Genomic DNA, 27,459 nt, shown 5'->3' with positions numbered 1-27,459 from the left:
CATGTGGGAAGAGAAGAAGGGGCTTGTGAAACAGAACAGCCACTTTCAAATGAACACGTGCTCAGGTATGCTTCAGCCTGCAGACCATACGTGCACAAGAGATGTTCATGACAGGGCAGTGACAGGAAAGAAAAGCAGACTCCAGTGAGGCCTAAAGATACAGAGTTCAAAAGATGTTAGAAAGCAAAACAGATTGTGGAGAAAGCCCAGGGAGAGGGAAAGGAAGTGAGGTTAGAATGTGAAAATAAGAATTAAGCAAATAGTGAAAACCATGAGTACAGGCATAGCTCAGAGACATTGCAGGTATGGTTCCAGACCACCACAATAAAGTGAGTCACGTGAACTTTTTGGTTTCCCAGTGCATATAAGTTATGTTTATAGTATACTGTAGTCTATTAAGTATGCAACAGTATCATGTCTTAAAAAAAGTGTCCAATAATTAAAAATAAAAAACAATGTCCAGAGGAAACTTGCACAAGCCTCTTAGATAGCCTAATCCACCAGAGGGCAGACAGCAGAAGCAAGAAGAACTACAATCCTGCAGCCTGTGGAACAGAAACCACTTTCACAGAAAGACAGACAAGATGAAAAGGCAGAGGGCTATGTACCAGATGAAGGAAGAAGATAAAACCCCAGAAAAACAACTAAATGAAGTGGAGACAGGCAACCTTCTAGAAAAAGAATTCAGAATAATGATAGTGAAGATGATCCAGGACCTCGGAAAATGAATGGAGGCAAAGATCAAGAAGATACAAGAAATGTTTAACAAAGACCTAGAAGAATTAAAGAACAAACTAACAGATGAACAATACAATAACTGAAATGAAAACTACACTAGAAGGAATCAATAGCAGAATAACTGAGGCAGAAGAACAGATAAGTGACCTGGAAGACAGAATGGTGGAATTCACTGCTGCAGAACAGAATAAAGAAAAAAGAATGAAAAGAAATGAAGACAGCCTAAGAGACCTCTGGGACAACATTAAACACAACAACATTCACATTATAGGGGTTCCAGAAGGAGAAGAGAGAGAGGAAGGACACGAGAAAATATGTGAAGAGATTATAGTCGAAAATTTCCCTAGCATGGGAAAGGAAATAGCCACCCAAGTCCAGGAAGCACAGAGAGTCCCATACAGGATAAACCCAAGGAGAAACACGCCGAGACCCATAGTAATCAAACTGGCAAAAATTAAAGACAAAAATTATTGAAAGCAACAAGGGAAAAATGACAAATAACATACAAGGGAACTCCTATAAGGTTAACAGCTGATTTCTCAGCAGAAACTCTACAAGCCAGAAGGGACTGGCATGACGTATTTAAAGTGATGAAAGGGAAGAACCTACAACCAAGATTACTCTACCCAGCAAGGATCTCATTCAGATTCGATGGAGAAATCAAAAGCTTTACAGACAAGCAAAAGCTAAGAGAATTTAACACCATCAAACCAGCTCTGCAACAAATGCTAAAGGAACTTCTCTAAGTGAGAAACACAAAAGAAGAAAAAGGACCTACAGAAACCCCAAACAGTTAAGAAAATGGGAATAGGAACATACATATCAATAATTACCTTAAACGTGAATGGATTAAATGCTCCAACAAAAAGACACAGGCTCACCAAATGGATACAGAAACAAGATCCATATATATGCTGTCTACAGACCCACTTCAGACCTAGGGCCACATACAGACTGAAAGTGAGGGGATGGAAAAAGATATTCCATGCAAATGGAGATCAAAGAAAGCTGGAGTAGCAATACTCATATCAGATAAAATACACTTTAAAGAATGTTATAAGAGACAAGGAAGGACACTACATAATGATCAAGGGATCAATCCAAGAAGAAGATATAACAATTATAAATATAGGCTGGAGGGGAAGATGGCGGAAGAGTAAGACGCAGAGATCACCTTCCTCCCCACAGATACACCAGAAATACATCTACACGTGGAACAACTCCTACAGAACACCTACTGAACGCTGGCAGAAGACCTTAGACCTCCCAAAAGGCAAGAAACTCCCCACCTACCTGGGTAGAGCAAAAGGAAAAAAGAAAAAACAGAGACAAAAGAATAGGGATGGGACCTGCACCAGTGGGAGGGAGCTGTGAAGGAGGAAAGGTTTCCACACACTAGGAAGCCCCTTCGCGGGCAGAGACTGCGGGTGGCGGAGGGGGAAAGCTTCGGAGCCGCGGAGGAGAGCGTAGCCACAGGGGTGCAGAGAGCAAAGCGGGGAGATTCCCGCACAGAGGATCAGGGCCGGCCCGCACTCACCAGCCCGAGAGGCTTGTCTGCTCACCCACCGGGGCGGGCGGGGCTGCGAGCTGAGGCTCAGGCTTTGATCAGAGAGCAGGGAGAGGACTGGGGTTGGCTGCGTGAACACAGCCTGAAGGGGTTAGTGCACCATGGCTAACCGGGAGGGAGTCCGGGTAAAAGTCTGGAGCTACCGAAGAGGCAAGAGACTTTTTCTTCCCTCTTTGTTTCCAGGTGCACGAGGAGAGGGGATTAAGAGCACTGCTTAAAGGAACTCCAGAGACGGGCGCGAGCCGTGGCTAACAGCGCGGACCCCCGAGACGGGTGGGAGACGCTAAGGCTGCTGTTGCTGCCACCAAGGGGCCTGTGTGCGAGCACTATCCACACCCCTTTTCCGGGGAGCCTGTACAGCCCACCACTGCCAGGTTCCCGGGATCCAAGGACAACTTTCCGGGGAGAACGCAAGGCGGGCCTCAGGCAGGTCCAACGTCATGCAAGCCTCTGCCACCGTAGGCTCGCCCCGCACTCCACGCCCCTCCCTCCCCATGGCCTGAATGAGCCAGAGCCCCCGAATCAGCAGCTCCTTTGACCCCATCCCGTCTGAGCGAAAAACAGATGCCCTCCACCAACCTACATGCAGAGGCAGGGCCAAATCCAAAGCTGAGCCCCTGGGAGCTGTGAGAACAAAGAGGAGAAAGGGAAATCTCTCCCAGCAGCCTCAGAAGCACTGGATTAAAGCTCCACAATCAATTTGATGTACCCTGCAACCGTGGAATACATGAATAGACAACGAATCATCCCAAATTGAGGAGGTGGACTTTGAGAGCAAGATTTATGATTTTTTCCCCTTTTCCTCTTTTTGTGAGTGTGTATGTGTATGCTTCTGTGTGAGATTTTGTCTGTATAGCTTTGCTTCCACCATTTGTCCTATGGTTCTATCCGTCCGTTTTTTTTTGTTTGTTTTGTTTTTAAATTTTTTTTCTTAATAATTTTAATAACTTTATTTTATATTACTTTATCTTCCTTCCTTCCTTCCCTCCTTTAGACATTTGAGAGCAAGATTTATGATTTTTTCCCCTTTTCCTCTTTTTGTGAGTATGTGTATGCTTCTGTGTGAGATTTTGTCTGTATAGCTTTGCCTCCACCATTTGTCCTAAGGTTCTATCCGTCCATTTTTTATTCTTAATAATTATTCTTTAATTTAATAACTTTATTATATTTTACATTATCTTCTTTTTTTCTTCCTTCCCTCCTTCCTTCCTTCCTTCCTCCCACCGTCCCTCCCTCCTTTCTTTCTTTCCTTCTCTTTCTTTCTTCCTTCCTTCCTTCCCTCCCTCCCTCCTTCCTTCCTTCTTCTACTAATTCTCTCTCTACTTTTTCTCCCTTTTATTCTGAGCCGTGTGGATGAAAGGCTTTTGGTGCTGCAGCCAAGAGTCAGTGCTGTGCCTCTGAGGCGGGAGAGCCAACTTCAGGACACTGGTCAACAAGAGACCTCCCAGCTCCACATAATATCAAACAGCGAAAATCTCCCAGAGATCTCCATCTCAGCACCAGCACCCAGCTTCACTCAACGACCAGCAAGCTACAGTGCTGGACAACCTATGCCAAACAACTAGCAAGACAGGAACACAACCCCACCCATTAGCAGAGAGGCTGCCTAAAATCATAATAAGGCCACAGACACCCCAAAACACACCACCAGACGTGAACCTACCCACTAGAGAGACAAAATCCAGCCTTATCCACCACAACACAGGCACTAGTCCCCTCCACCAGGAAGCCTACACAACCCACTGAACCAGCCTTAGCCACTGCAGACAGACATCAAAATCAGCAGGAACTACGAACCTGCAGCCTGCAAAAAGGAGACCCCAAACACAGTAAGATAAGCAAAATGAGAAGACAGAAAAACACACAGCAGATGAAGGAGCAAGGTAAAAACCCACCACACCAAACAAATGAAGAGGAAATAAACAGTCTACCTGAAAAAGAATTCAGAATAATGATAGTAAAAATGATCCAAAATCTTGGAAACAGAATAGACAAAATGCAAGAAACATTTAACAAGGACCTAGAAGAACTAAAGATGAAACAAATGATGAACAACACAATAAATGAAAAATACTCTAGATGGGATCAATAGCAGAATAACTGAGGCAGAAGAACGGATAAGTGACCTGGAAGATAAAATAGTGGAAATAACTACTCCAGAGTAGAATAAAGAAAAAAGAATGAAAAGAACTGAGGACAGTCTCAGAGACCTCTGGGACAACATTAAACGCACCAACATTCGAATTGTAGGGGTTCCAGAAGAAGAAAAGAAAAAGAAAGGGACTGAGAAAATATTTGAAGAGATTATAGTTGGAAACTTCCCTAATATGGGAAAGGAAATAGTTAATCAAGTCCAAGAAGCACAGAGAGTCCCATATAGGATAAATCCAAGGAGAAATACGTCAAGACACATATTAATCAAACTGTCAAAAATTAAATACAAAGAAAGCATATTAAAAGCAGCAAGGGAAAAGCAACAAATAACACACAAGGGAATCCCCATAAGGTTAACAGCTGATCTTTCAGCAGAAACTCTGCAAGCCAGAAGGAACTGGCAGGACATATTTAAAGTGATGAAGGAGAAAAACCTGCAACCAAGATTACTCTACCCAGCAAGGATCTCATTCAGATTTGATGGAGAAATTAAAACCTTTACAGACAAGCAAAAACTGAGAGAGTTCAGCACCACCAAACCAGCTTTACAACAACTGCTAAAGGAACTTCTCTAGGCAAGAAACACAAGAGAAGGAAAAGACCTACAATAACGAACCCAAAACAATTAAGAAAATGGGAATAGGAACATACATATCGATAATTACCTTAAATGTAAATGGACTAAATGCTCCCACCAAAAGACACAGATTGGCTGAATGGATACAAAAACAAGACCCATATATATGCTGTCTACAAGAGACCCACTTCAGACCTAGAGACACATACAGACTGAAAGTAAGGGGATGGAAAAAGATATTCCATGTAAATGGAAACCAAAAGAAAGCTAGAGTAGCAATTCTCATATCACACAAAATAGACTTTAAAATAAAGACTATTAGAAGAGACAAAGAAGGACACTACATAATGATCAAGGGATCGATCCAAGAAGAAGATATAACAATTGTAAATATTTATGCACCGAACATAGGAGCACCTCAATACATAAGGCAAATACTAACAGCCATAAAAGGGGAAATTGACAGTAACACATTCAGAGTAGGGGACTTTAACACCCCACTTTCACCAATGGACAGATCATCCAAAATGGAAATAAATAAGGACACACAAGCTTTAAATGATAAACAAGATGGACTTAATTGATATTTATAGGACACTCCATCCAAAAACAACAATACACATTTTTCTCAAGTGCTCATGGAACATTCTCCAGGATACATCACATCTTGGGTCACAAATCAAGCCTTGGTAAATTTAAGAAAATTGAAATTGTATCAAGTATCTTTTCCGACCACAACACCATGAGACTAGATATCAATTACAGGAAAAGATCTGTAAAAAATACAAACACATGGAGGCTAAACAATACACTACTTAATAACGAAGTGATCACTGAAGAAATCAAAGAGGAAATCAAAAAATACCTAGAAACAAATGACAATGGAGACACGACGACCCAAAACCTATGGGATGCAGCAAAAGCAGTTCTAAGAGGGAAGTTTATAGCAATACAATCCTACCTTAAGAAACAGGAAACATCTCAAATAAACAACCTAACCTTGCACCTAAAGCAATAAGAGAAAGAAGAACAAAAAAACCCCAAAGTTAGCAGAAGGAAAGAAATCATAAAAATCAGTTCAGAAATAAATGAAAAAGAAATGAAGGAAACAATAGCAAAGATCAATAAAACTAAAAGCTGGTTCTTTGAGAAGATAAACAAAATTGATAAACCATTAGCCAGACTCATCAAGAAAAAAAGGGAGAAGACTCAAATCAATAGAATTAGAAATGAAAAAGGAGAAGTAACAACTGACCCTGCAGAAATACAAAAGATCATGAGAGATTACTACAAGCAACTCTATGCCAATAAAATGGACAACGTGAAAGAAATGGACAAATTCTTAGAAATGCACAACCTGCCAAGACTGAATCAGGAAGAACTAGAAAATATGAACAGACCAATCACAAGCACTGAAATTGAAACTGTGATTAAAAATCTTCCAACAGGGCTTCCCTGGTGGCACAGTGGTTGAGAGTCCGCCTGCCGATGCAGGGGACATGGGTTTGTGCCCCGGTCCGGGAAGATCCCACATGCTGCGGAGCGGCTGGGCCCATGAGCCATGGCCGCTGAGCCTGCGCGTCCGGAGCCTGTGCTCCGCAACAGGAGAAGCCACAAGAGTGAGAGACCCGCCTACCGCAAAAAAAAAAAAAAAAATCTTCCAACAAGCAAAAGCCCAGGACCAGATGGCTTCACAGGCGAATTCTATCAAACATTTAGAGAAGACCTAACACCTATCCTTCTCAAACTCTTCCAAAATATAGCAGAGGGAGGAACACTCCCAAATTCTTTCTACGAGGCCATCATCACCTTGATACCAAAACCAGACAAGAATGTCACAAAGAAAGAAAACTACAGGCCAATATCACTAATGAACATAGATGCAAAAATCCTCAACAAAATACTAGCAAACAGAATCCAACAGCACATTAAAAGGATCATACACCATGATCAAGTGGGGTTTATTCCAGGAATGCAAGGATTCTTCAATATATGGAAATCAATCAATGTGATAAACCATATTAACAAACTGAAGGAGAAAAACCATATGATCATCTCAATAGATGCAAAGAAAGCTTTTGACAAAATTCAACACCCATTTATGATAAAAAACCCTGCAGAAAGTAGGCATAGAGGGAACTTTCCTCTACATAATAAAGGTCATATATGACAAACCCACAGCCAACATCATCCTCAATGGTGAAAAACTGAAAGCACTTCCACTAAGATCAGGAAAAAGACAAGGTTGCCCACTCTCACCACTCTTATTCAACATAGTTTTGGAAGTTTTAGGCACAGCAATCAGAGAAGAAAAGGAAATAAAAGGAATCCAAATCAGAAAAGAAGAAGTAAAGCTGTTACTGTTTGCAGATGACATGATACTATACATAGAGAATCCTAAAGATGCTACCAGAAAACTACTAGAGCTAATCAATGAATTTGGTAAAGTTGCAGGATACAAAATTAATGCACAGAAATCTCTGGCATTCCTCTACACTAATGATGAAAAATCTGAAAGTGAAATCAAGAACACACTCCCATTTACCATTGCAACAAAAAGAATGAAATAGCTAGGAATAAACCTACGTAAGGAGACAAAAGACGTGTATGCAGAAAATTATAAGACACTGATGAAAGAAGTTAAAGACGATACAAATAGATGGAGAGATATACCATGTTCTTGGATTGGAAGAATCAACATTGTGAAAATGACTCTACTACCCAAAGCAATCTACAGATTCAATGCAATCCCTATCAAACTACCACTGGCATTTTTCACAGAACTAGAACAAAAAATTTCACAATTTGTATGGAAACACAAAAGACCCCGAATAGCCAAAGCAATCATGAGAACAAAAAACGGAGCTGGAGGAATCAGGCTCCCTTCTTCAGACTATACTACAAGGCTACAGTAATCAAGACAGTATGGTACTGGCACAAAAACAGAAAGATCAATGGAACAGGATAGAAAGCCCAGAGATAAACCCACGCACATATGGTCACCTTATCTTTGATAAAGGAGGCAGGAATGTACAGTGGAGAAAGGACAGCCTCTTCAATAAGTGGTGCTGGGGAAACTGGACAGGTACATGTAAAAGTATGAGATTAGATCACTCCCTAACACCACACACAAAAATAAGCTCAAAATGGATTAAAGACCTAAATGTAAGGCCAGAAACTATCAAACTCTTAAAGGAAAACATAGGCAGAACACTCTATGACATAAGTCACAGCAAGATCCTTTTTGACCCACCTCCTAGAGAAATGGAAATAAAAACAAAAATAAACAAATGGGACCTAATGAAACTTCAAAGCTTTTGCACAGCAAAGGAAACCATAAACAAGACCAAAAGACAACCCTCAGAATGGGAGAAAATATTTGCAAATGAAGCAACTGACAAAGGATTAATTTCCAAAATTTACAAGCAGCTCATGCAGCTCAATAACAAAAAACCAAACAACCCAATCCAAAAATGGGCCGAAGACCTAAATAGACATTTCTCCAAAGAAGATATACAGACTGCCAACAAACACATGAAAGAACGCTCAACATCATTAATCATTAGAGAAATGCAAATCAAAACTACAATGAGATATCATCTCACACTGGTCAGAATGGCCATCATCAAAAATTCTAGAAATAATAAATGCTGGAGAGAGTGTGGAGAAAAGGGAACACTCCTGCACTGCTGGTGGGAATGTGAATTGGTACAGCCACTATGGAGAACAGTTATGCAGGTTCCTTAAAAAACTACAAATAGAACTACCATATGACCCAGCAATCCCACTACTGGGCATATATCCTGAGAAAACCATAATTCAAAAAGAGTCATGTACCAAAATGTTCATTGCAGCTCTATTTACGATAGCCCGGAGATGGAGACAACCTAAGTGCCCATCATCGGATGAATGGATAAAGAAGATGTGGCACATATATACAATGGATATTACTCAGCCATAAAAAGAAACGAAATTGAGCTATTTGTAATAAGGTGGATGGACCTAGAGTCTGTCAGACAGAGTGAAGTAAGTCAGAAAGAGAAAGACAAATACCGTATGCTAACACATATATATGGAATTTAAGAAAAAAAATGTCATGAAGAACCTAGGGGTAAGACAGGAATAAAGACACAGACCTACTGGAGAACAGACTTGAGCATATGGGGGGGGGAAGGGTGAGCTATGACAAAGTGAGAGAGAGGCATGGACATATATACACTAACAAAGGTAAGGTAGATAGCTAGTGGGAAGCAGCCGCATAGCACAGGGGTATCAGCTCAGTGCTTTGTGACCGCCTGGAGTGGTGGGATAGGGAGGGTGGGAGGGAGGGAGACGCAAGAGGGAAGAGATATGGGAACATATGTATATGTATAACTGATTCACTTTGTTATAAAGCAGAAACTAACACACCACTGTAAAGCAATTATATCCCAATAAAGATGTTTAAAAATAAATAAATAAATAAATATATAGGCACCCAACATAAGAGTACCTCAATACATAAGGCAACTGCTAACAGCTATAAAAGAGGGAATCGACAGTAATACAATAATAGTGGGGGACTTTAACACCTCACTTACACGAGTGGACAGATCATCCAAAGAGAAAATTACTAAGGAAACACAAGCTTCAAATGAGACAGTAGACCAGATTTAATTGATATTTATAGGACATTCCATCCAAAAAACAGCAGATTACACTTTCTTCTTAAGTGCGCACGGAACATTCTCCAGGATAGATCACATCTTGGGTCACAAATCAAGCCTCAGTAAATTTAAGAAAATTGGAATCATATCAAGCATCTTTCCTGACCACAATGCTATGAGATTAGAAAGCAATTTACAGGGGAAAAAACGTAAAAAACACAAACACATGGAGGCTAAACAATACGTTACTAAATAACCAACAGATCATGAAGAAATCAAAGAGGAAATCAAAAAATACCTACAGACGAATGACAATGAAAACATGACAATCCAAAACCTATGGGATGCAGCAAAAGCAGTTCTAAGAGGGAAGTTTATAGCAATACAAGCCTACCTCAAGAAAAAAGAAAAATCTCAAACAATCTAACCTTACATCTAAAGGAACTAGAGAAAGAAGAACAAACAAAACCCAAAGTTAGCAGAAGGAAAGAAATCATAAAGATCAGAGCAGAAATAAATGAAATAGAAACAAAGAAAACAATAGCAAAGATCAATAAAACTAAAAGCTGGTTCTTTGAGAAGATAAACAAAATTGATAAAACCATTAGTCAAACTCATCAAGAAACAGAGGGAGAGGACTCAAATCAATAAAATTAGAAATGAAAAAGGAGAAGTTACAATAGACACTGCAGAAATACAAAGCATCCTAAGAGACTACTACAAGCAACTCTATGCCAGTAAAATGGACAACCTGGAAGAAGTGGACCAATTCTTAGAAAAGTATAACATTCCAAGACTGAACCAGGAAGAAATAGAAAATATGAACAGACAAATCACAAGTAATGAAATTGAAACTGTGATTTAAGATCTTCCAGCAAACAAAAGTCCAGGACCAGATGGCTTCACAGGTGAATTCTATCAAACATTTAGAGAAGAGCTAACACCCATCCTTCTCAAACTCTTCCAAAAAACTGCAGAGGAAGGAACACTCCCAAACTCATTTTATGAGGCCACCATCACCCTGATAGCAAAACCAGACAAAGATACTACAAAAAAAGAAAATTACAGACCAACATCACTGATGAAGATAGATGCAAAAATGCTCAATAAAATACTAGCAAACAGAATCCAAAAACACATTAAAAGGATCATACACCATGATCAAGTGGGATTTATCCCAGGGATGCAAGGATTCTTCAATATACACAAATCAGTCAATATGATATACCATATTAACAAGTTGAAGAATAAAAACCATCTGATAAAAAAATCCATATCTTAATTAAAAAATACTTTACTGCTAAAAAATGCTAACCATCATATGAACCTTCAGCGAGTCATAGTAGTGACATCAAAGATCACTGACCACAGACCATCATAATAAATATAACAATGAAAAAGTTTAAAGTATTGTGAGAATTATCGAAAACTGACAAAGAGACACAAAAGTGAGCAGACGCTCTTGGAAAAATGATGCCAACAGACCTGCTGAACGCAGGGTTGCCACAAACCTTCAATTTGTAAAATACACAATATCTACGAAGGACGATAAAGTGAAGCACAATAGAACGAGGTGTGTCTGTACAGACCCTTGGGTGCCCAATCACAGGAACACGACTGCATGCACCTTATGCCTAAAACCACAGGTGTCTCCCTCTGGGTTTCTGACTCTGGGTGGATGTGCGTGTGTGGCAGCCACCCATGCCCTGGCGATCAGTGGCATGGGTTACCAGCAGAAACTGACTTCATTCCCAGTCAGAAATAGCTGACACAACAACATGCCACAAGCCTTCACAAGCAAGGCCAATTTTTCTCCCCATATAACTCTTTGTCCAACCGTCCCTTAAAACGTTCATTTGATTTGACTGGATATTCAGCTTTGCCTAACACAGAAGTAGTGAATGTTAGCTCTGAGCAATCGTATAATCCAACCCAACCCTATTTTCCGAGGAAAGGGCTTGGCAAGTTCTCTCAGCATGTCAGCAGTACCAATCAGAATCCCACTGTTACACAGTTATAAATAAAGACATGGAAAGACATGTCCATTTCCTCTCTCACTAGAGCTAGTGTAAGAATTATAGACAAATAACAGACTGAAAATAATTAGAATAAAATGTCTATCATGATATGTGCACCCCAAAGTTCACAGCACTATTTACAACAGCCAAGACATGGAAGCAACATAAGTGTCCATCAACAGATGAATGGATAAAGAAGATGTGGTATACATATATACAATGGAATATTACTCAGCCATAAAATAGAATGAAATAATGCCATTTATAGCAACATGGATAGACCTAGAGATTCCCATATAAAGTCAGACAGAGGAAGACAAATACCATATGCTATCACTTATATGTGGAATCTAAAAACATGATACAAATGAACTTATTTACCAAACAGAAACAGACTCACAGACATAGAAAACAAACTTATGGTTACCAAAGGGGAAGGGGGGGAAGGGAGGGATAAACTAGGAGTTTGGGACTAACAGATACACACTACTATATATAAAATAAACTACAAGGACCTAGTGTCCTTGTTGTTGTTCCTTGCACAAGGAACTTTATTCAGTATCTTGTAATAACCTATAATGGAACAGAATCTGAAAAAGAACATATATATGTATAAATATATATGTAACTGAATCACTTTGCTGTACACCTGAAACTAACAACATAAATCAACTATACTTCAATTTTTAAAAAAATGTCTAGCATGGACTTACGTTTCCGCTTAATCACTTTCTGTGCTCGAAATCTGATGAGAGTGTCCAGAAACCATATGCACCGGGCCTGGCGGTCTCGGCTCTCCTCACTTGATGGCAAAGACTTCAAAGACTTCAACGCTTCTATGACAAAGGAGCAGTGACTAAAACAAGGGAGGGAAAAGGAGAAATGTGTTAAGACCGGGTCTGTCAGGAGCCATTCACTCCTTCACAATGAAAACAGCAGGCACCCCTCACACCTGGTACACAGTCAACAGCTGAGGAACAGCCATCCAACCAGCCCATTATAATAGGAGGAGCATGATTTAGTGCAGGGACAGTAAAGGTCTAGATAACAAATATTATACATTTTGTGGGCAACATGGTCACTGCCACTGTAATGCAAAGGCAGCCATTGATAACATACAAATAAATGACTGAAGCTACGTTACAATAAAACTTTATTCACAGGCAGTGGGCCAGACTCGGCACTCGGGCCATAGTGGGCCCAATCCTGATGTGGCGGTCTGGAGCATAGCCTCTCAACTATCTGGGTTTGAATCCCCATTCTGCCATGCAGTGGCTTGGGCAAGCTTCTGAACATCTCTGCCTTGGTTTCTTCACCTGTAAATTAAGGCCAATGATAGTACCCTTGTCCTATGGGTTTTTGTGGATTAAATGAGACAAGGAAAGCAGTGCTTGGCACATGTAGGAGCTCCATCAATGTTGGCTATTATTTTTACATACTGTTGTTCTACCACTGTCAGGATCATGAACTCGCAGCGATAAAAGGCTCTTCAAGATCATCTTGTATCGGCCTCATTTTACTTATAAGAAAACTGAGGCTCAGACAGGGGAAGATCACACAGTCCATGAGGCAGATGGGGACTCGGTTCTCCAGACTCCCAGCCCAGAACTCATTCCTGCACCTGCCCCTGAGCCACAATCACATGAAGACAACGAAGAACCAGTAAAGAGCACTTCTTTGGAGAGAGGGAAAAACATGTATTTTCCAAGACTGGATTTCACTGACCAGTAAAATTTCCAAACGAAAATTGGGGGAACCAACCTAGGGTTGACAACTTTTTATTTTCTCAAGATAAAATTATTAAAAGAAAAAACTCAAAAGCAAAAAAACCTTATCATCATTAAAAAAAAAAGGTGTTTTAAAAGCCAAAAAGTGCGGGAGGGGTGGAGGGAGGAGAGGAAATCATCTCTGATTTAAAATATACTATATTTAAAATAGATAATTTAACTTTCACTCAGCACATCACCACAGATAAACCATCACTTCAGCTGGCACCTACTCCCAGGCCAGCACTTGGGCCCCACCAGTGACAATCGGCAACAGCATAACATTGGCTGGGGGGGGGGTGGGACCAATACAGGTCAGCTCCAGTTCCCAGCCCTAGACTACAAGGCCTCACCACCCTCTGCCCAGTCACAGGTTCCACGTACTCAGAGGCCAATTCTCTCCCTTGAAAGCCACCCACAGTCTTGGGACAACAGGCCTGGGAGCTCAACCATTTGAGAAAACACTAGCTCGCTCATGTTCAAATGCTGAACAGACGTATATTCTCACTGACTAACACCCAAGGTCTGCTTCATGTCTGACTACTGTTGTATCCCAACATCATTCCCGAGACACTCCATCTGCCCAATTCGGGTACCTGTTCTCTTCAATCATCTTCAGTATTTCTTCTGAGGTGACATTCCTGAAAGCTTCAGAAGGGCTCTGAAGAGCGTCATACTCCGCAGGGGAAAGAACTAGTTATAGGTCAAGAACAATGTGACCAAAATGGAAACATCCAACAAGCTAGATCATCTTATATCGGCCACATTTTACAGATGGGAAAATCTGAGGCTTAGAGAGGGGAAGATCACACAGTATGTCCGGGCAGAGATTCAGACTCAGTTCTCCAGACTCCCAGCCCAGAGCTCATTGCCTGCCTGGGCTTTCTGCCTTCTCTTATCACAAAGCCACTGCAGGCACTTTCCATCTGACTAGAACCACAAGTACAGAAACTCTACATTCCAACCCTTCTTTATACAATCAGTCTGCCCTAGACTTTGGGCACTGGCCAACTTAAAAGTCGTATTTTGACTCTTCACGGAAGGTGACCCCCACAGGGCCGAACCGTGGGCATTCTGCATTTTGCTGAGGGATGGGTTTGAATCACAAGGCCTGAGAGGCCTCTGCTGCAGCAGGTGCCTCAGCTAGTGAGGGAGCCTCACTGACTTCCCAGCAATAGCGCTGGGGCAACTGCAAGAGTCTGGGGCGAGCTTCTATGAGTATCACAGGACCACTGACACCCTCAGAGAGCCTGGCCATGCCACTCCTGTGCGCATATCCCAACCTGGGAAATGAGGTGGCATTTCTCCCACAAGAAGGATACGGTCTTCAAATTTATACACGTCTTCAGGCTTGGCTGCATCAGCGTGGCAGGGAGGGAGGTAGAGGGAGTCATCCTGCAAGTCATCGTGGATGGCGTCACTGACCAGGGCTTTTCAATGAAGGAAGAGTCAGTGTCAGTGTCACCCTGCTCGGCTTCAAGTTCCCCAACACTCTGCAACCCGTGGACTCAAGATCATCGTCGCCCAGAACCCCCTCATCTGAACTTCACATATTGTCAGTGAAAAAGAAAAATCAAATTATAAAGCTATCACACAGGAATAACCATGTAAAAATTAAGTATGCACACAGACAAGAACAGAGAGGAAAACAGGAAAATTGTAATAGCTGGTCTTGTAGAATGATGGGAAAATGGGTGAATTATTTTTTTTTAAATGTCCTTTAGTAGCTGAGAGTAAACTGAACAAAAAAAATTGAAAAATTTACTTAGACATTAAAGTATATCTTTGACTAAATGGAGACATGTTTCTATGTTCCTGGATAGGAAAACATAATATTATAAAGATGCTGATTCTCCCCATATTAATCCCAATTGGATTTTGAGAGAACTTGACAAAATAATTCTTAAGATCACCTGGGAAAAAAAAGCATGCTACAGGACTTCCCTGGTGGTGCAGTGGTTAAGAATTTGCCTGCCAATGCAGGGGACACGGGTTCGAGCCGTGGTCTAGGAAGTTCCCACGTGCCGTGGAGCAACTAAGCCCGTGTGCCACAACTACTGAGCCTGCGCACCCTAGAGCCCGTGCTCCGCAACGAGAAGCCACAGCAATGAGAAGCCCACTCACCACAGCGAAGATTAGCCCCTAATCACCACAACTAGAGAAAGCCCGCATGAAGCAACAAAGACCCAATGCAGCCATAAATAAATAAATAAATAAATAAGCATGCTACAATAACCAGTACATTTGTGAAAAATAAGGATGGAGGATAAATTTGCCCTATCAGACAACAAACTGGAAGGTGAGGCTACTACAATCAAAAGGACCTGATGCTGCTACAAGAACAGCCAGTCAGAATGATGAGCGAGAACACAATTAAGAATGTGGTAAAATGATACAGATGATTTTTTAAATCATTTTTTACAAAAGGAAAAGGATGGAGTTGGGGACAACTGGCTAATCATTTGGAAAATATAAAATTAGGTTTGTACCATAGACAAAAAAAAAAATCATTAAATTGTAAATGTAAAAAGTTAAACTGTGAAAGTACTGAAAGACAACATAGGAAAATATATAATCATCGGGTATGAAAAGATTTTCTAAAACTTACTAAAATCCATTTTAATAGAAAAACTCCTCTCATATATATATATAACTTTCTCTTATGTTCTTATAATGCATTTGAACAATAAACACATTACACATTTTAAATAATACAATTTAATACTCAAGCTGCTGAAGAATTTAGGAAAAGAAAAAGATCCAGTGACCTCAAAGTGTCTCTAGAGGCTAGTTCATCATCATCACACCAGCCTTTTTGACGAAAACCTCCCTGTACCTCACAGAGACTTGAGGCCGTCTCCCTCCTCTGTGCCCTGCAGGCTGTAGCCCTGGCACCAAGGACACAGAGGGCACATAATCGTTCCCATGTCTGTCTCTTCTACTCGACTGTGAGCTCACGGAGAGCAGGCCATGTCAGATGTTTCTTATGATTTCCAGAGTCTGTTCCTAAGAAGGCCCTCAGGGAGAAGCAGGAAGGAATCCAGCCCTAACTCCCATCATTTCTATCTGTGGGGCAGGTGAAAGATCTCAAGAGAAGGGAAAGCTGTTTCTACCAGCAGCCTCTTACCCCAAGTTCCAGCTGCTTACCAGTCACACCCTTTGTATCAATTATACTCTCTGCAGCTTTAGCCACTGCACTATTCAAAGATTCACTGCCAACTTTGTTCATTCTCCTGGAGTTCAGAGCCCGCTTCTGTTTGGTGGTACCAAAGGCTTCAATGCAAGAATCCATCTGTGCAAAAGACAAATTTGGTCACTGGGAACGGGCTGAGCACTGCTACTCCTAGCTGTGTCACTACGGGTAAACAGCCTCTCTGAGCCATTAATACCACTTCTGTAAATTGGGCTGACTCATACCTAACTACCTCATAGGCTTGTTTTAAGAACCAAAAGATATTAAGAGATTTGAAGTACTTGCTTTATAAACTGTAATGAGCTATTTATAAATCAAGTGTTTTCACCTGTAAAAAAGACTACAATTAGGGTTGGTAAATCTGGGGCACACAGCTTACCGGTTTTCTAATCCTACACGGAAAACAGACATTACTAATAGATCGCTCACTCTCCCTCTGAGCCTGAAGACAGCTTCACTCCCTTCCAGGCAGCACTGGAGATTCAATCAGTTTGCCATCCTGGGGTGAGATGAGCTTTGTAGGAAGCTTCTACATTGAAAATCCTAAAGTTTACTTTGTCTTGATGTGAAGTTTCCAGGCTTCCAATATTTTCTGAAACTTGGATTAAATCCTGAAAATAAGTGTTATGCTACAGCCCAGAGAACCAGTTCCAGACACTGGCACAGAGCTGTGTATAGCTGCCCCAGAGAGGAGGTCTGTAGTCTGTGAGGCCAAGGAGGCCTGTGCAGGTAGGAATTGTCCAGAGAACCACAGACTGAATGAGCTGAGAGCAGCTAGGGAGACCCCTGTGTTCATTTTACTGATGGAGAAACCCAAGGCCTGGAAGGAACTCACTTTAGGTCTCACATCTTAGTTCTGTTATACTTACCTTTTCTCTAAAAGATTTGGTGTGACTCTCTAGTGTCGATTCACTCTGAACTGATTCATCTACAAAACACAAAACAAAAACAAAGAAAAACAAGCAAACTGTAAGGCCTACAGACCATAATAGTGTTTAATATTTGTTTAACAGTTAATCTAAGAAAAACAGATTTCTTTAGTACAGGACTTTCCAGAGCTTAACATGTGTATACTGTGAACATTTAATATGAAGCTTCAGCATACAGTTAGAGGATTTGGAGAATAAATTAGAGTCAAGGGAAGGGGTCATCGGATCCAAGCCCTTCATTTCACAAATAAGGAAACATGAGGCCTCCAGGTGAAATGACTTGCCCCAGGCAATGCAGAGATGGGATTAGAAAAAAAGTCCTCTGCTCCTCCCAGTATACAGTTCTGCCCTCCTTGTAAAAGACCTGAGGAGGGATCAAGAGGAGGACCTGGAGCTCACCTCCCCCGACAAATACATCAAAAATACACCTACATGTGGAACAATTCTCACGGAAAACTAACTGGAAACCGGCAGAAGAATTCCTATACAACCAAAGCGCACTGATGTGTATAAAATGGATGACTAATAAGAACCCGCTGTATAAAAAATAAGTTAAATTAAAAAAAAAAAAAAGAAAGATTTCCACGTAACCAGGTAGTAGGGTTGGGACCACCCCCCGCCCCGCCCTGAGAGGTATCTGAAAGGAAGAGAAGGTCTGCATGGGCTCACTCCACACCACAGCTTGGTGCAGGATCTGGGCCAACCAGCCCCTGGAAGAAGACTGGGTCTAGCAGCTGGGGAGCAGCCCCTGCCCCTGACAGGGAGGTGACAGCCATGGGGCAGAAAGGAAGGACCACCTCACACCCTCCTTGGGCTTTAGACCCCCAACACCAACCACACCCCATATCAGGGTAATAGCGGCCACCACACCCTGAGGACATTCCATTGTGTATGTATGTAAAATTGTTCATTAATTTCTTAAACACATTTTTGTTTTTATAGGTAAAAAAGTTGTAAATATTGGTTTATTCTAGCCATTATACATATATACACAATGGAATACTAACCAGCCATAAAAAAAAAGAAATTTTGCCATTTGAAACAAAATGGATGGACCTGGAGGGCACTACGCATAGTGAAGTCAGACAGAGAAAGACAAATACTGTATGCTATCATTTATATGTGGAATCTAGAAAATAAAACAAACTAGTGAATATTACAAAAAAGAGCAGATTGACAGAAAGAGCAAACTAGTGGTTACCAGTGAGGAGAAAGAGAAAGGAGGAGGGGCAATATAAAGGTAGGAGAGTAAGAGGTACAAATTATTATGGATAAAATAAGCTACAAGGATATACTGTATAACACAGGGAATACAGCCAATATTTTATAATAACTGTAAATGGAAAATGACCTTTAAAAACTGTATAAAAATAATTTAATTAGAAAACATTTTTTTTAAAAATACCAATGAATGTATATACAAAACAGAAACAGACTCACAGGGCTTCCCTGGTGGCTCAGTGGTTAAGAATCTGCCTGCCAGTGCAGGGGACACAGGTTCGAGCCCTGATCCGGGAAGATCCCACATGCCACAGAGCAACTAGGCCCATGCGCCACAACTACTGAGCCTGTGCTCTAGAGCCTGTGAGCCACAACTACTGAGCCCGTGTGCCACAACTACTGAAGCCTGCACGCCTAGAGCCCATGCTCCGCAACAAGAGTAGCCCCCGCTCACCGCAACTAGAGAAAGTTCACGTGCAGCAACAAAGACCCAATGCAGCCAAAAATAAATTTAAATAAATTAAAAAAAAACAAAACAGACTCACAGGCATAGAAAACAAACTTATGGTTACTAAGGGTGTGGGGGAGGTACAAATAAGGAGTATGGAAGTAACAGATACAAACTACTATACATAAAATAGATAAGCAACAAGTATGTACTGTATAGTACAGGGAATTGTACCCAATAGCTTGTAATAAGCTATAATGGAATATAATCTGCCGAAAATAAAAAATATATATCATATGCCATACACCTGAAACAAAATACTGTAAATCAACTATACTTCAATTTTTTTAAAAAAAATTTTCTTTCAAGACCTAAAAGCAAGGCATAAACACGAGGTATGTATTATTTACATGAAGCTCTGTAATCTCCCACAGAGTATTCATGTAAGGGGCAATATAATCTAGTGGACAGAAGCACAAGCTCTGGAGTGACGGTGCCACATTTAAATCCCAGGTCTCTCATATACGCCAGCAGTACGATCCTGCCATTTAGCCTCTGGGCCAGGTTCATCATTGATTAAACAAAAGGAATACAATACCTACCCCACAGGGTTGTTATGTGAAGTAAATGACGTAGTGCATTCAAAGTGCTTAGAACAGTGCCCAGGGCATAGTAAGGACCCAATCAATGCTGTGCGTATTTCTGATATATGCTGGTTAGAATTAACCAATATTTACAAATTTTTTACTTGTAAAAACAAAAACGTGTTTAATCAACAAATTAATGAACAATTTTCTTTGCCTCCTCAGAAGACAGAAGAGCATTTGGAGGATAACTTATATGCAGTTATATTTGTTTGCAAAGCAGGGAATTCTTAACCTACAGACTATGGACCCCTAGGAAATTCACAGCTGGGCTTTGGGATGCAAGAGCCCTTTAAAATTATATACAAAATCTCATATTTTTTGTAAATTAAATGTTTCTAGGAGGTAGGTCCAGGTCCTTATGAGATTCTGAAAAGGGCTGAGACCACTGCTTTGAGAGAGTGAAGTTATTAGAACTAATGCCTCTGAAGGTATCGAGCAGATTCACAATGATCCCAATGATCCTTATCTAACTCCCTCCCCTACCATGGTTCTCAGTATTTAAGATTTAGGAACAGGAGCCCCTTGAGTTTGACCCTCTTATCTATCATTTTGGAAGACCCCACTCTAGCCCTGAACATTCTAAAATGCCAAAGTGGAGAAGTACTGTAACTTCTCCCAGTGGATTAGAGAGAAAATGGATCTCTTCCCAAATTAGAAAGTGTAGAGACTTTGCATCGACCTGGAAGTTACTGTCCAACCTATAAGCAACTTCTATCATCTACCAGAGATTCTAAAACCTCTACTCCAGGGCTTCCCTGGTGGCGCAGTGGTTAAGAATCCGCCTGCCAATGCAGGGGACACGGGTTCGAGCCCTGGTCCGGGAAGATCCCACATGCTGCAGAGCAACATGTGCCACATGTGCCACAAGCCCGTGTGCCACAACTACTGAACCCACATGCCACAACTACTGAAGCCCGTGCTCCGCAACGAGAAGCCACCGCAATGAGAAGCCTGCACACCTCAACAAAGAGTAGCCCCCACTCGCCGCAACTAGAGAAAGCCTGCACGCAGCAATGAAGACCGAACACAGCCAAAAATAAAATTAATTAAAAAAAATTTTTTTAAACCTCTACCCCAACTAGAACAATTAAAAATTAAGAAAGGCCCTCGATGGAAAAGAATATCATGTATGCCCTCCAATACTCTGCTCAGATTAGTGCTCAACTTGCTTTAACTAAGATTAGTTTCCTGATCTTAAGTCTGTAAACACTGCAGGGACAGGATCTGTGTCTGTTTTGCTATATTCACAGCCCCTGACTTGTGCCTGGAGCATAGTAGGTCATCAATAAATATTTGCTGAGTAAAAGCACTTTTAAAACTTTTTCAAATGGGAAAAAAAAACCTTGAAAAACTAGCTACAAAATGTATTTTACAAATCAAAAAGTCAAACCAACTCATCCAGGAAACCTAAAATATTCAGCATTTGTTTGAGCCTTCATGACTAAGACCTACCGGAAAACAGTGGCTGCATATTGAACAATTCAGCATCATATACTTCCATTTGGCCAGAGGTCTTGTTCAAAATTCCCACAAAGTGCCTGAATAAAAAAGGAATAATACCAGTGACAATGGATTATTCAAAAGATATTGTTTATACAACCTCCTTTTTTCCGCTTAGAAGTTCTCAACCTTCTTTCGGCCGCAATACACCTGAGGAAGACATCACTTGCTCATGAGTAACAATAATCCCCTACAGCAGCAATTCTCTGCTGGGAAGGGAAAGGAGGAAAGGGTTCATGAAGAGGCTCTGGGGGCAGTGGGGGAAGCCACCAGGTGATTCTTGTAGCTGATCACATTTGGGCTCACTGCTGTAGTGGAAAACCCTCCTGGAATATAAGAATCTAGAATTAAACACTAGAATTTACTGCACGTATAAATTCTATGGAGGCAAAGACAAGTAAAACCTTGGTAATTATGAGAAGACCAGTTTAAACTAGAAAATCTTTGTAAAGGGATGATAAAAGTTAAAAGTTTCAAGCATATACACACTAATCTGACTTCTATCAGGGTGGTTCAGGGGGGACCCTGAAAGGGGCTTGTTTGTGATTCACTGATGGCTACCTTCACAAGGACACTGCATTATGCCAACCCCTGACACTTAAGACTGTTCAGGCTAGACAATCTTCACTGTACCGAGGAGTAGACTGGGGGTCAGTAAACGGCAGAGTTGCCCCAAGTCAGTAATCTTTCCAGAGCTAGGCAGAAATTCTGGAGCCTCAGACACTACCAAATCCTTTTCTTGTAGTTAGTCCCAAGGCAGACTTCTGGTAAACTCTGGTCTATTGATCACACATTCCAAATTAGTGAAGACAGCTGCCTTTCGGGAACAAGATAGATATAAGCAAAGAATATTGCAAGTTAATGATGTGGTCAGAAATAATGAAGGTGGTCAAAAGGTACAAACTTCCAGTTATAAAATAAGTCCTAGAGATGTAATGTACAGCATGGTGACTATAGAAAATAATGCTGTAGCGTATATTTGAAAGTTAAGAGAGTAAGTCTTAAAAGTTCTCATCACAAGAAAAAAATTTTGTAACTATGTGTGGATGTTAACTAGACACTGTAGTGGCCATTTTACAGTATATACATACATTGAATTATTATGTTATACACCTGAAACTAATATAATGTTATATGTCAATTATATCTCAATTTAAAAAAACTGGGGGGACTTCCCTGGTGGCGCAGTGGTTAAGAATCTGCCTGCCAATGGGGGACACGGGTTCGATCCCTGGTCCAGGAAGATCCCACATTATGCGGAGCAACTAAGCCCCTGTGCCACAACTACTGAGCCTGCGCTCTAGAGCCTGCGAGCCACAATTACTGAGCCTGTGTGCCATAACTACTGAAGCCTGCATGCCTAGAGCCCGTGCTCTGCAACAAGAGAAGCCACCGCAATGAGAAGTCCTCACACCACAATGAAGAGCAGTCCCCGCTCACCGCAACTAGAGAAAGCTCGTGTGCAGCAACAAAGACCCAACGCAGCCAAAAATAAATTAATTTACAAAAAAAATTTTTTTAAGACTACAAATGAATGAGGTTTTCAGGAAATTAAACAAATGTAAGTCACTTTTCAATTTCAGGAATGTCTACATGCTGGTGTGAGGGGCCCGGGGTCTGGGAACACAGGAACTTGGTAAATCTCTCTAGATTTCCCCCACTGCCCCTAAAATAAAGACAGCGAAGAGCAGTGCCAGGGCCACCCCCCCCCCACTTCCCACAATCCCTTTCCCCTGTCCCTACCTGCAGAGAGTGTTGCATTTCAGGGCTCCAGTCCCAAAATTGTTTCCCACATAGTAAAGTCTGTCTGTTTCAGCTGCCTAAAATGTAGAGGGGGGGAAGCTCCATTACAACCAATGTTGAAAGATAGTAAATATCTTGACTCCCTTTTCCACGTTTGTAGAAGCTTTAGAATCCAAACCACAGGTGGATCAGAACGAGAGAGCCTCTTTGAGATGATCCAGCTCCCTATCTCTAAGTGAATCTGGGGTATCCTTGGGGGAAAGGCAAGAGGACTTTTGAAAAGTCCCAGGTAGTGCTTGCTTCTAGCTGGTCTGAGAAGTTCTTGGGGGAGCTGTACCACAGGACTTGGAAGATGGGCCCAGGGCTCTCAGCACTTAGAGGCATGCAACAAAATGATTCTGCAGGCAACCCCAAAGTCCAAGCCCTTCTTGAACCTCTTTGCTCTCCTCTATCATGACTGCTCCTTATATGCTCTCAGGACCATGGAAATGGTTAATTCACTCCTCAATCAGAGCCAAGCTTTCCTGCTTCCCCATGTTTGTCCTGGCTATCCTCTTCACCTGGAGTACTAACTTCAGCTGTTAAACCCTCCTCCATCCTTCAGGGTTCAGCTCCCATGCACCCTCCCCCAGGAAGACATTCTAGCAAGCAGAGACTTCACTGACTGAACCCACTCTGCCCTGCTCTGTACTCTCTCTCCCAGGGACCCTGAGCTTTATCTATTTCTGTATGAGTGTCCCTCACATCCAGTTCTCACCTCTCTAGAGCAGTGGTTCTCAACCCAGGGAATTACTCTGGGGATACCTAGGCATGTCTGACATTCTGTTTGTCACAACTGGGAGGTGCTCCTGGTAGCTAATGGGTAGAGGCCCGGAAAGCTGCTAAATACCCAGTGCTGCACAGGAGAGCCTCCACATCAAAGAATTATCTGGGTCAAAATGTCAATAGTGCTGAGACTGGGAAATGCTGCTCTGGAGTACGAGCTCCCTCAGAGTGGGGCCAGCTCTCACTTAGTTCTTTCCCTAGCAGCTTTCAGCCCAGGGCCACAGTGGGGCTCAATAAATGCTTGTTGAATGAACAAATGAATAAAAGGCCAGCGCTTCACCACAAGTGTGAAACTCAGTGGAACCTGTCCCCACACCCCAGCCTGCTGGGGCTCAAAGTTCTTCAAAGGCTCACTTGCTATCCCCCCTTTTCTCCACTCACTCCCTCCTACCTCCACCCACATCCAGGAGGCCTCCTGAGGCCTGAAGGGTGGAGGTGACTGGCCACGGCAGCACTTACCAGGATCCGCTGACTCCTCTTCCTCGGGTTTGTGGAATCATTGCTCTTGTACAAGGTAAAACGCATGTTGCCTGGATTCTGTAGCTTCCCATTGGAGAACTGGACTGTAAGATTGCAGCCCAAGAATGAAATGAGAGCACAAGAGTATGGTGGGGAGGAAATGGATTGTCAACGGGAGGGAGTGACTGGAGGAATGGGTATGGCAAGGAGCCCCAGGTCCTGACCCAAAGGGGGACTGAAAGAGGTCCTGGTCCAGGTGGGAAGAGGGGCTGGGGAAGGGCTCTGACAGGAGGGAATAACTAGGGGAATGGGGCTGACTGAGGAGACCTAGGCCAAATCTAGAAAGACAGAGGGAATCCCTGGCCAGCAGAGAGAAGGAAATAGAGCAGGTGTGAGACCTGGTGGGTGAGGAGATGACGGGCTCCTGGGTACATACAGTCCTGGAGAGGGGGTAACTGGGATTTCCTCATCCAGGTGGGAGGTGGTACCAGAAAGATGGTGCAATGACAGAGGAGCCCTGGCCGAACCCCAAGTAGTGTCGGAGACTATAAGGGATCTTGGCCCTGCTGGGAACGGGCACCCGACGGATGTGGGAAGTGGAGGGCTGTAGCGGTACCGAGACGGAAGGGGAGGAAGTTATGGGGAACTCTGCTCCAGCTTCGCAGTCTTTACCCAGTAGAGCTCTCTGGCTCTCGTCGGGCTCTCCACAGTACAGCCACCTCGCACTCGGCAACACCTCCGCCGCCATCTCGCCTCTCCAGACGCCAAGCCCAGGAGCTAAAACAGCCGTGGCCAGTAGCGCGTTTAAGCACACGCAGAGGCAACGCTCCGGGCCGGAAAAGGCAGGGCCTCGCCGGGCACCGCCCTGCACGCTCAGAGACGCGTGGCTCCGCCCCCAGCAGGCACCGCCCCGCTCTTTCCCTGAGCTCTGAGAAGCGCCATCCCCGCCCACTCTTCGCCCCGCCCCTCCGCGGGGAGAGGCGTGGTCTCCATCCTCACCCTGTCCCGCTCCCTCCTCCGCCGGCCTCTCCAAGGCGCAGCACCTGATTGGCCCAGCACTCGGCCTGCGCATTTCAGGCTGTGTACCTCTAGGGTGAGCAGCGCACGCCAAGTCTTGCCTAAATGTTGTGTGGGGTTTCTTCCTCAACCCTGTCTAGGTAGAGTTATGGTCTGTCTCTACTACGGTGTAAATATGTCTTACTAAGATCTGAAAGTCCGAGTTCAAATTTAGAATTCTCTGATAGGCAATCATTGAGCTCCAGCTAAATGTGGCGACTCGCGGAGAACAGCAATTCTCCAGGACCTCTTTCCACACACCTGGACATCAGTCCTTAAGCCCCAAAACTTGGTCCACAATCCTGTAAACAGCGCCATGATCAGTTCTCGGGTCTAGACGTGCATACTGTGGCTCAATCAACCCACCGAGGATGGACCAGAGGGAGAGGCCCAGCAGGCTCAAGGATTCTGGGGTGAACTAGAAGGGAAACCTAATCTGATGGGCATGTCCCTTCATCCCTGTGGATTCAACCCTCCCTACTGCATGGGGAGTTATTAGAACAAAAGGAGGGTCAAAGCAGGGCCTTTGAGCCTGGACCCAAGCCAGGGCCCCTTTTGCCCAGTCAAAGGCAAATGCTGTTGAAGGGAAAGAACCGTGTTGACTAATCTCTGTTCTCCAAATTGCCTTCTTTCGAGACTCATCCTCTCCCCCCACACATACCTCCAACACAATCCGAATAACCTTAACACCTGAGCTCCCCTTTGCCTGAGCACATCACTCTTTTCTAATTACTCAATCTCAAACTTACAAAAACATTGCAAGTACAGTGCAAAGAACTTTTTTTGCCCTGAACTTTTTTGAATGAGTTACCAACCTGATGCCCCATCACCCCTGAAGATCATGTATAATATTTCCTACAGACAGGAACATCCCTAAATAGCTACAATACAGCCATCAAAATCAGGAAATTAACATTGCTGCATTACTACCATGTAATCATCATGCCCCATTTAAGTTCACCGACTGTCCCAGTAATGTTTTTATAGCAAAAGATCTTGTCCAGAATCACATGTTGCATTTAGCTGTCATAGCTCTATAGTCTCCTTCAACCCAGAACAGTTCTTCACTGACTTTGAATTTTTAAGTTTATAGGCCAGTTATTTTGTAGAATGTCCCTCAATCTGGGTTTATCTAATGTTTTCAAGTGATTAGTCTCAGTTTATGCATCTTTGGCAGGAATATTACAGATATGACGCTGTTCTCATTGTATAATGTCAGGTGGTAGACAATTTCGATTTGTCCCATTACTGGCTATAGTAACTTTGATCACTTTATTAAAGTGCTATTAACCAGGCTTCTCCACTGTAAAGTTTATTCTTTTCCCTTTGTAATTAATAAGTATTTTGTGGGCAGGTACATATAGACTTAGAAAGTATCCTGTTCGTCACGCTTCCTACTTATTTATTTATTTATATCAGTATGGACTTGTGGATTCCTATTTTACGCAATAGAATAGAATCTGCTACTATCATCATTTAGTTTTAAGTTCAAAATTTCCCTGATTGGGCCAGTGGGAACCCCATAAGCTGGTTTCTGTGTGCTTTTAACATTTTCATATCATTTTTTTGAACATCTTTGCTTTCTGGCACAAGATATTTCAGTTGACCCTGTACTTTCCCTGCCTCAGCCCTGAAATCACCCATTTCTCCAAGTTCTGGTTTCTTTTGGTAGGGAATGGTATTTAAAGACCAAGATCTACGTGTTAGGTATGGTCTGCTTTTGGGATGTCACTCCTCCCAGGCCTGAATTAACCGAATTAGGGAATATATGTAGACACAATTTTACAACTAAAAGTGATTTATTTCTAAATCTGTATATATTGGAAACCATAAGTTCAACTCTAATTCCAGTCCATCACCATAAGGTTCATTCTGGTTTCCCTCCCCCCCATATTTATAACTTCTTTCTCTGACAGTGGGAAACCTGGTTCCAATTAGCCTTAATATATTTACTTATTTGATCAGTTCCCCT

The 27,459-nt window shown here is 42.3% G+C and overlaps 1 protein-coding gene across 1 annotated transcript in view; it reads right to left on the bottom strand.

Annotated features, from left to right (window-relative positions):
- The window catches only part of POLR1E (RNA polymerase I subunit E), a 28,115-nt gene extending 2,827 nt beyond the window's left edge, over positions 1 to 25,288 (bottom strand). Inside the window, exons 1-9 of the mRNA XM_022600213.2 lie at positions 25,104 to 25,288; positions 24,432 to 24,535; positions 23,148 to 23,224; positions 21,357 to 21,442; positions 17,529 to 17,587; positions 16,614 to 16,758; positions 14,789 to 14,896; positions 14,063 to 14,159; positions 12,414 to 12,556 (exon numbers count right to left, since the gene is read on the bottom strand). Of these exons, the coding sequence (XP_022455921.2) occupies positions 12,414 to 12,556; positions 14,063 to 14,159; positions 14,789 to 14,896; positions 16,614 to 16,758; positions 17,529 to 17,587; positions 21,357 to 21,442; positions 23,148 to 23,224; positions 24,432 to 24,535; positions 25,104 to 25,179 (895 nt within the window). The 5' untranslated portion in view covers positions 25,180 to 25,288. The remainder of the gene's footprint in view (positions 1 to 12,413; positions 12,557 to 14,062; positions 14,160 to 14,788; positions 14,897 to 16,613; positions 16,759 to 17,528; positions 17,588 to 21,356; positions 21,443 to 23,147; positions 23,225 to 24,431; positions 24,536 to 25,103) is intronic.
- Between the last annotated feature and the right edge of the window lie 2,171 nt (positions 25,289 to 27,459).

This window comes from Delphinapterus leucas, chromosome 6 (genome assembly GCF_059928025.1).
Source record: "Delphinapterus leucas isolate spDelLeu-1000000601 "Yukka" chromosome 6, BTC_Dleu_Yukka2, whole genome shotgun sequence".
Lineage (NCBI taxonomy): Eukaryota > Metazoa > Chordata > Mammalia > Artiodactyla > Monodontidae > Delphinapterus > Delphinapterus leucas.
The sequence above is the reverse complement of the archived record's forward strand: the minus strand, read 5'-3'. Positions and strand labels throughout refer to the sequence as shown.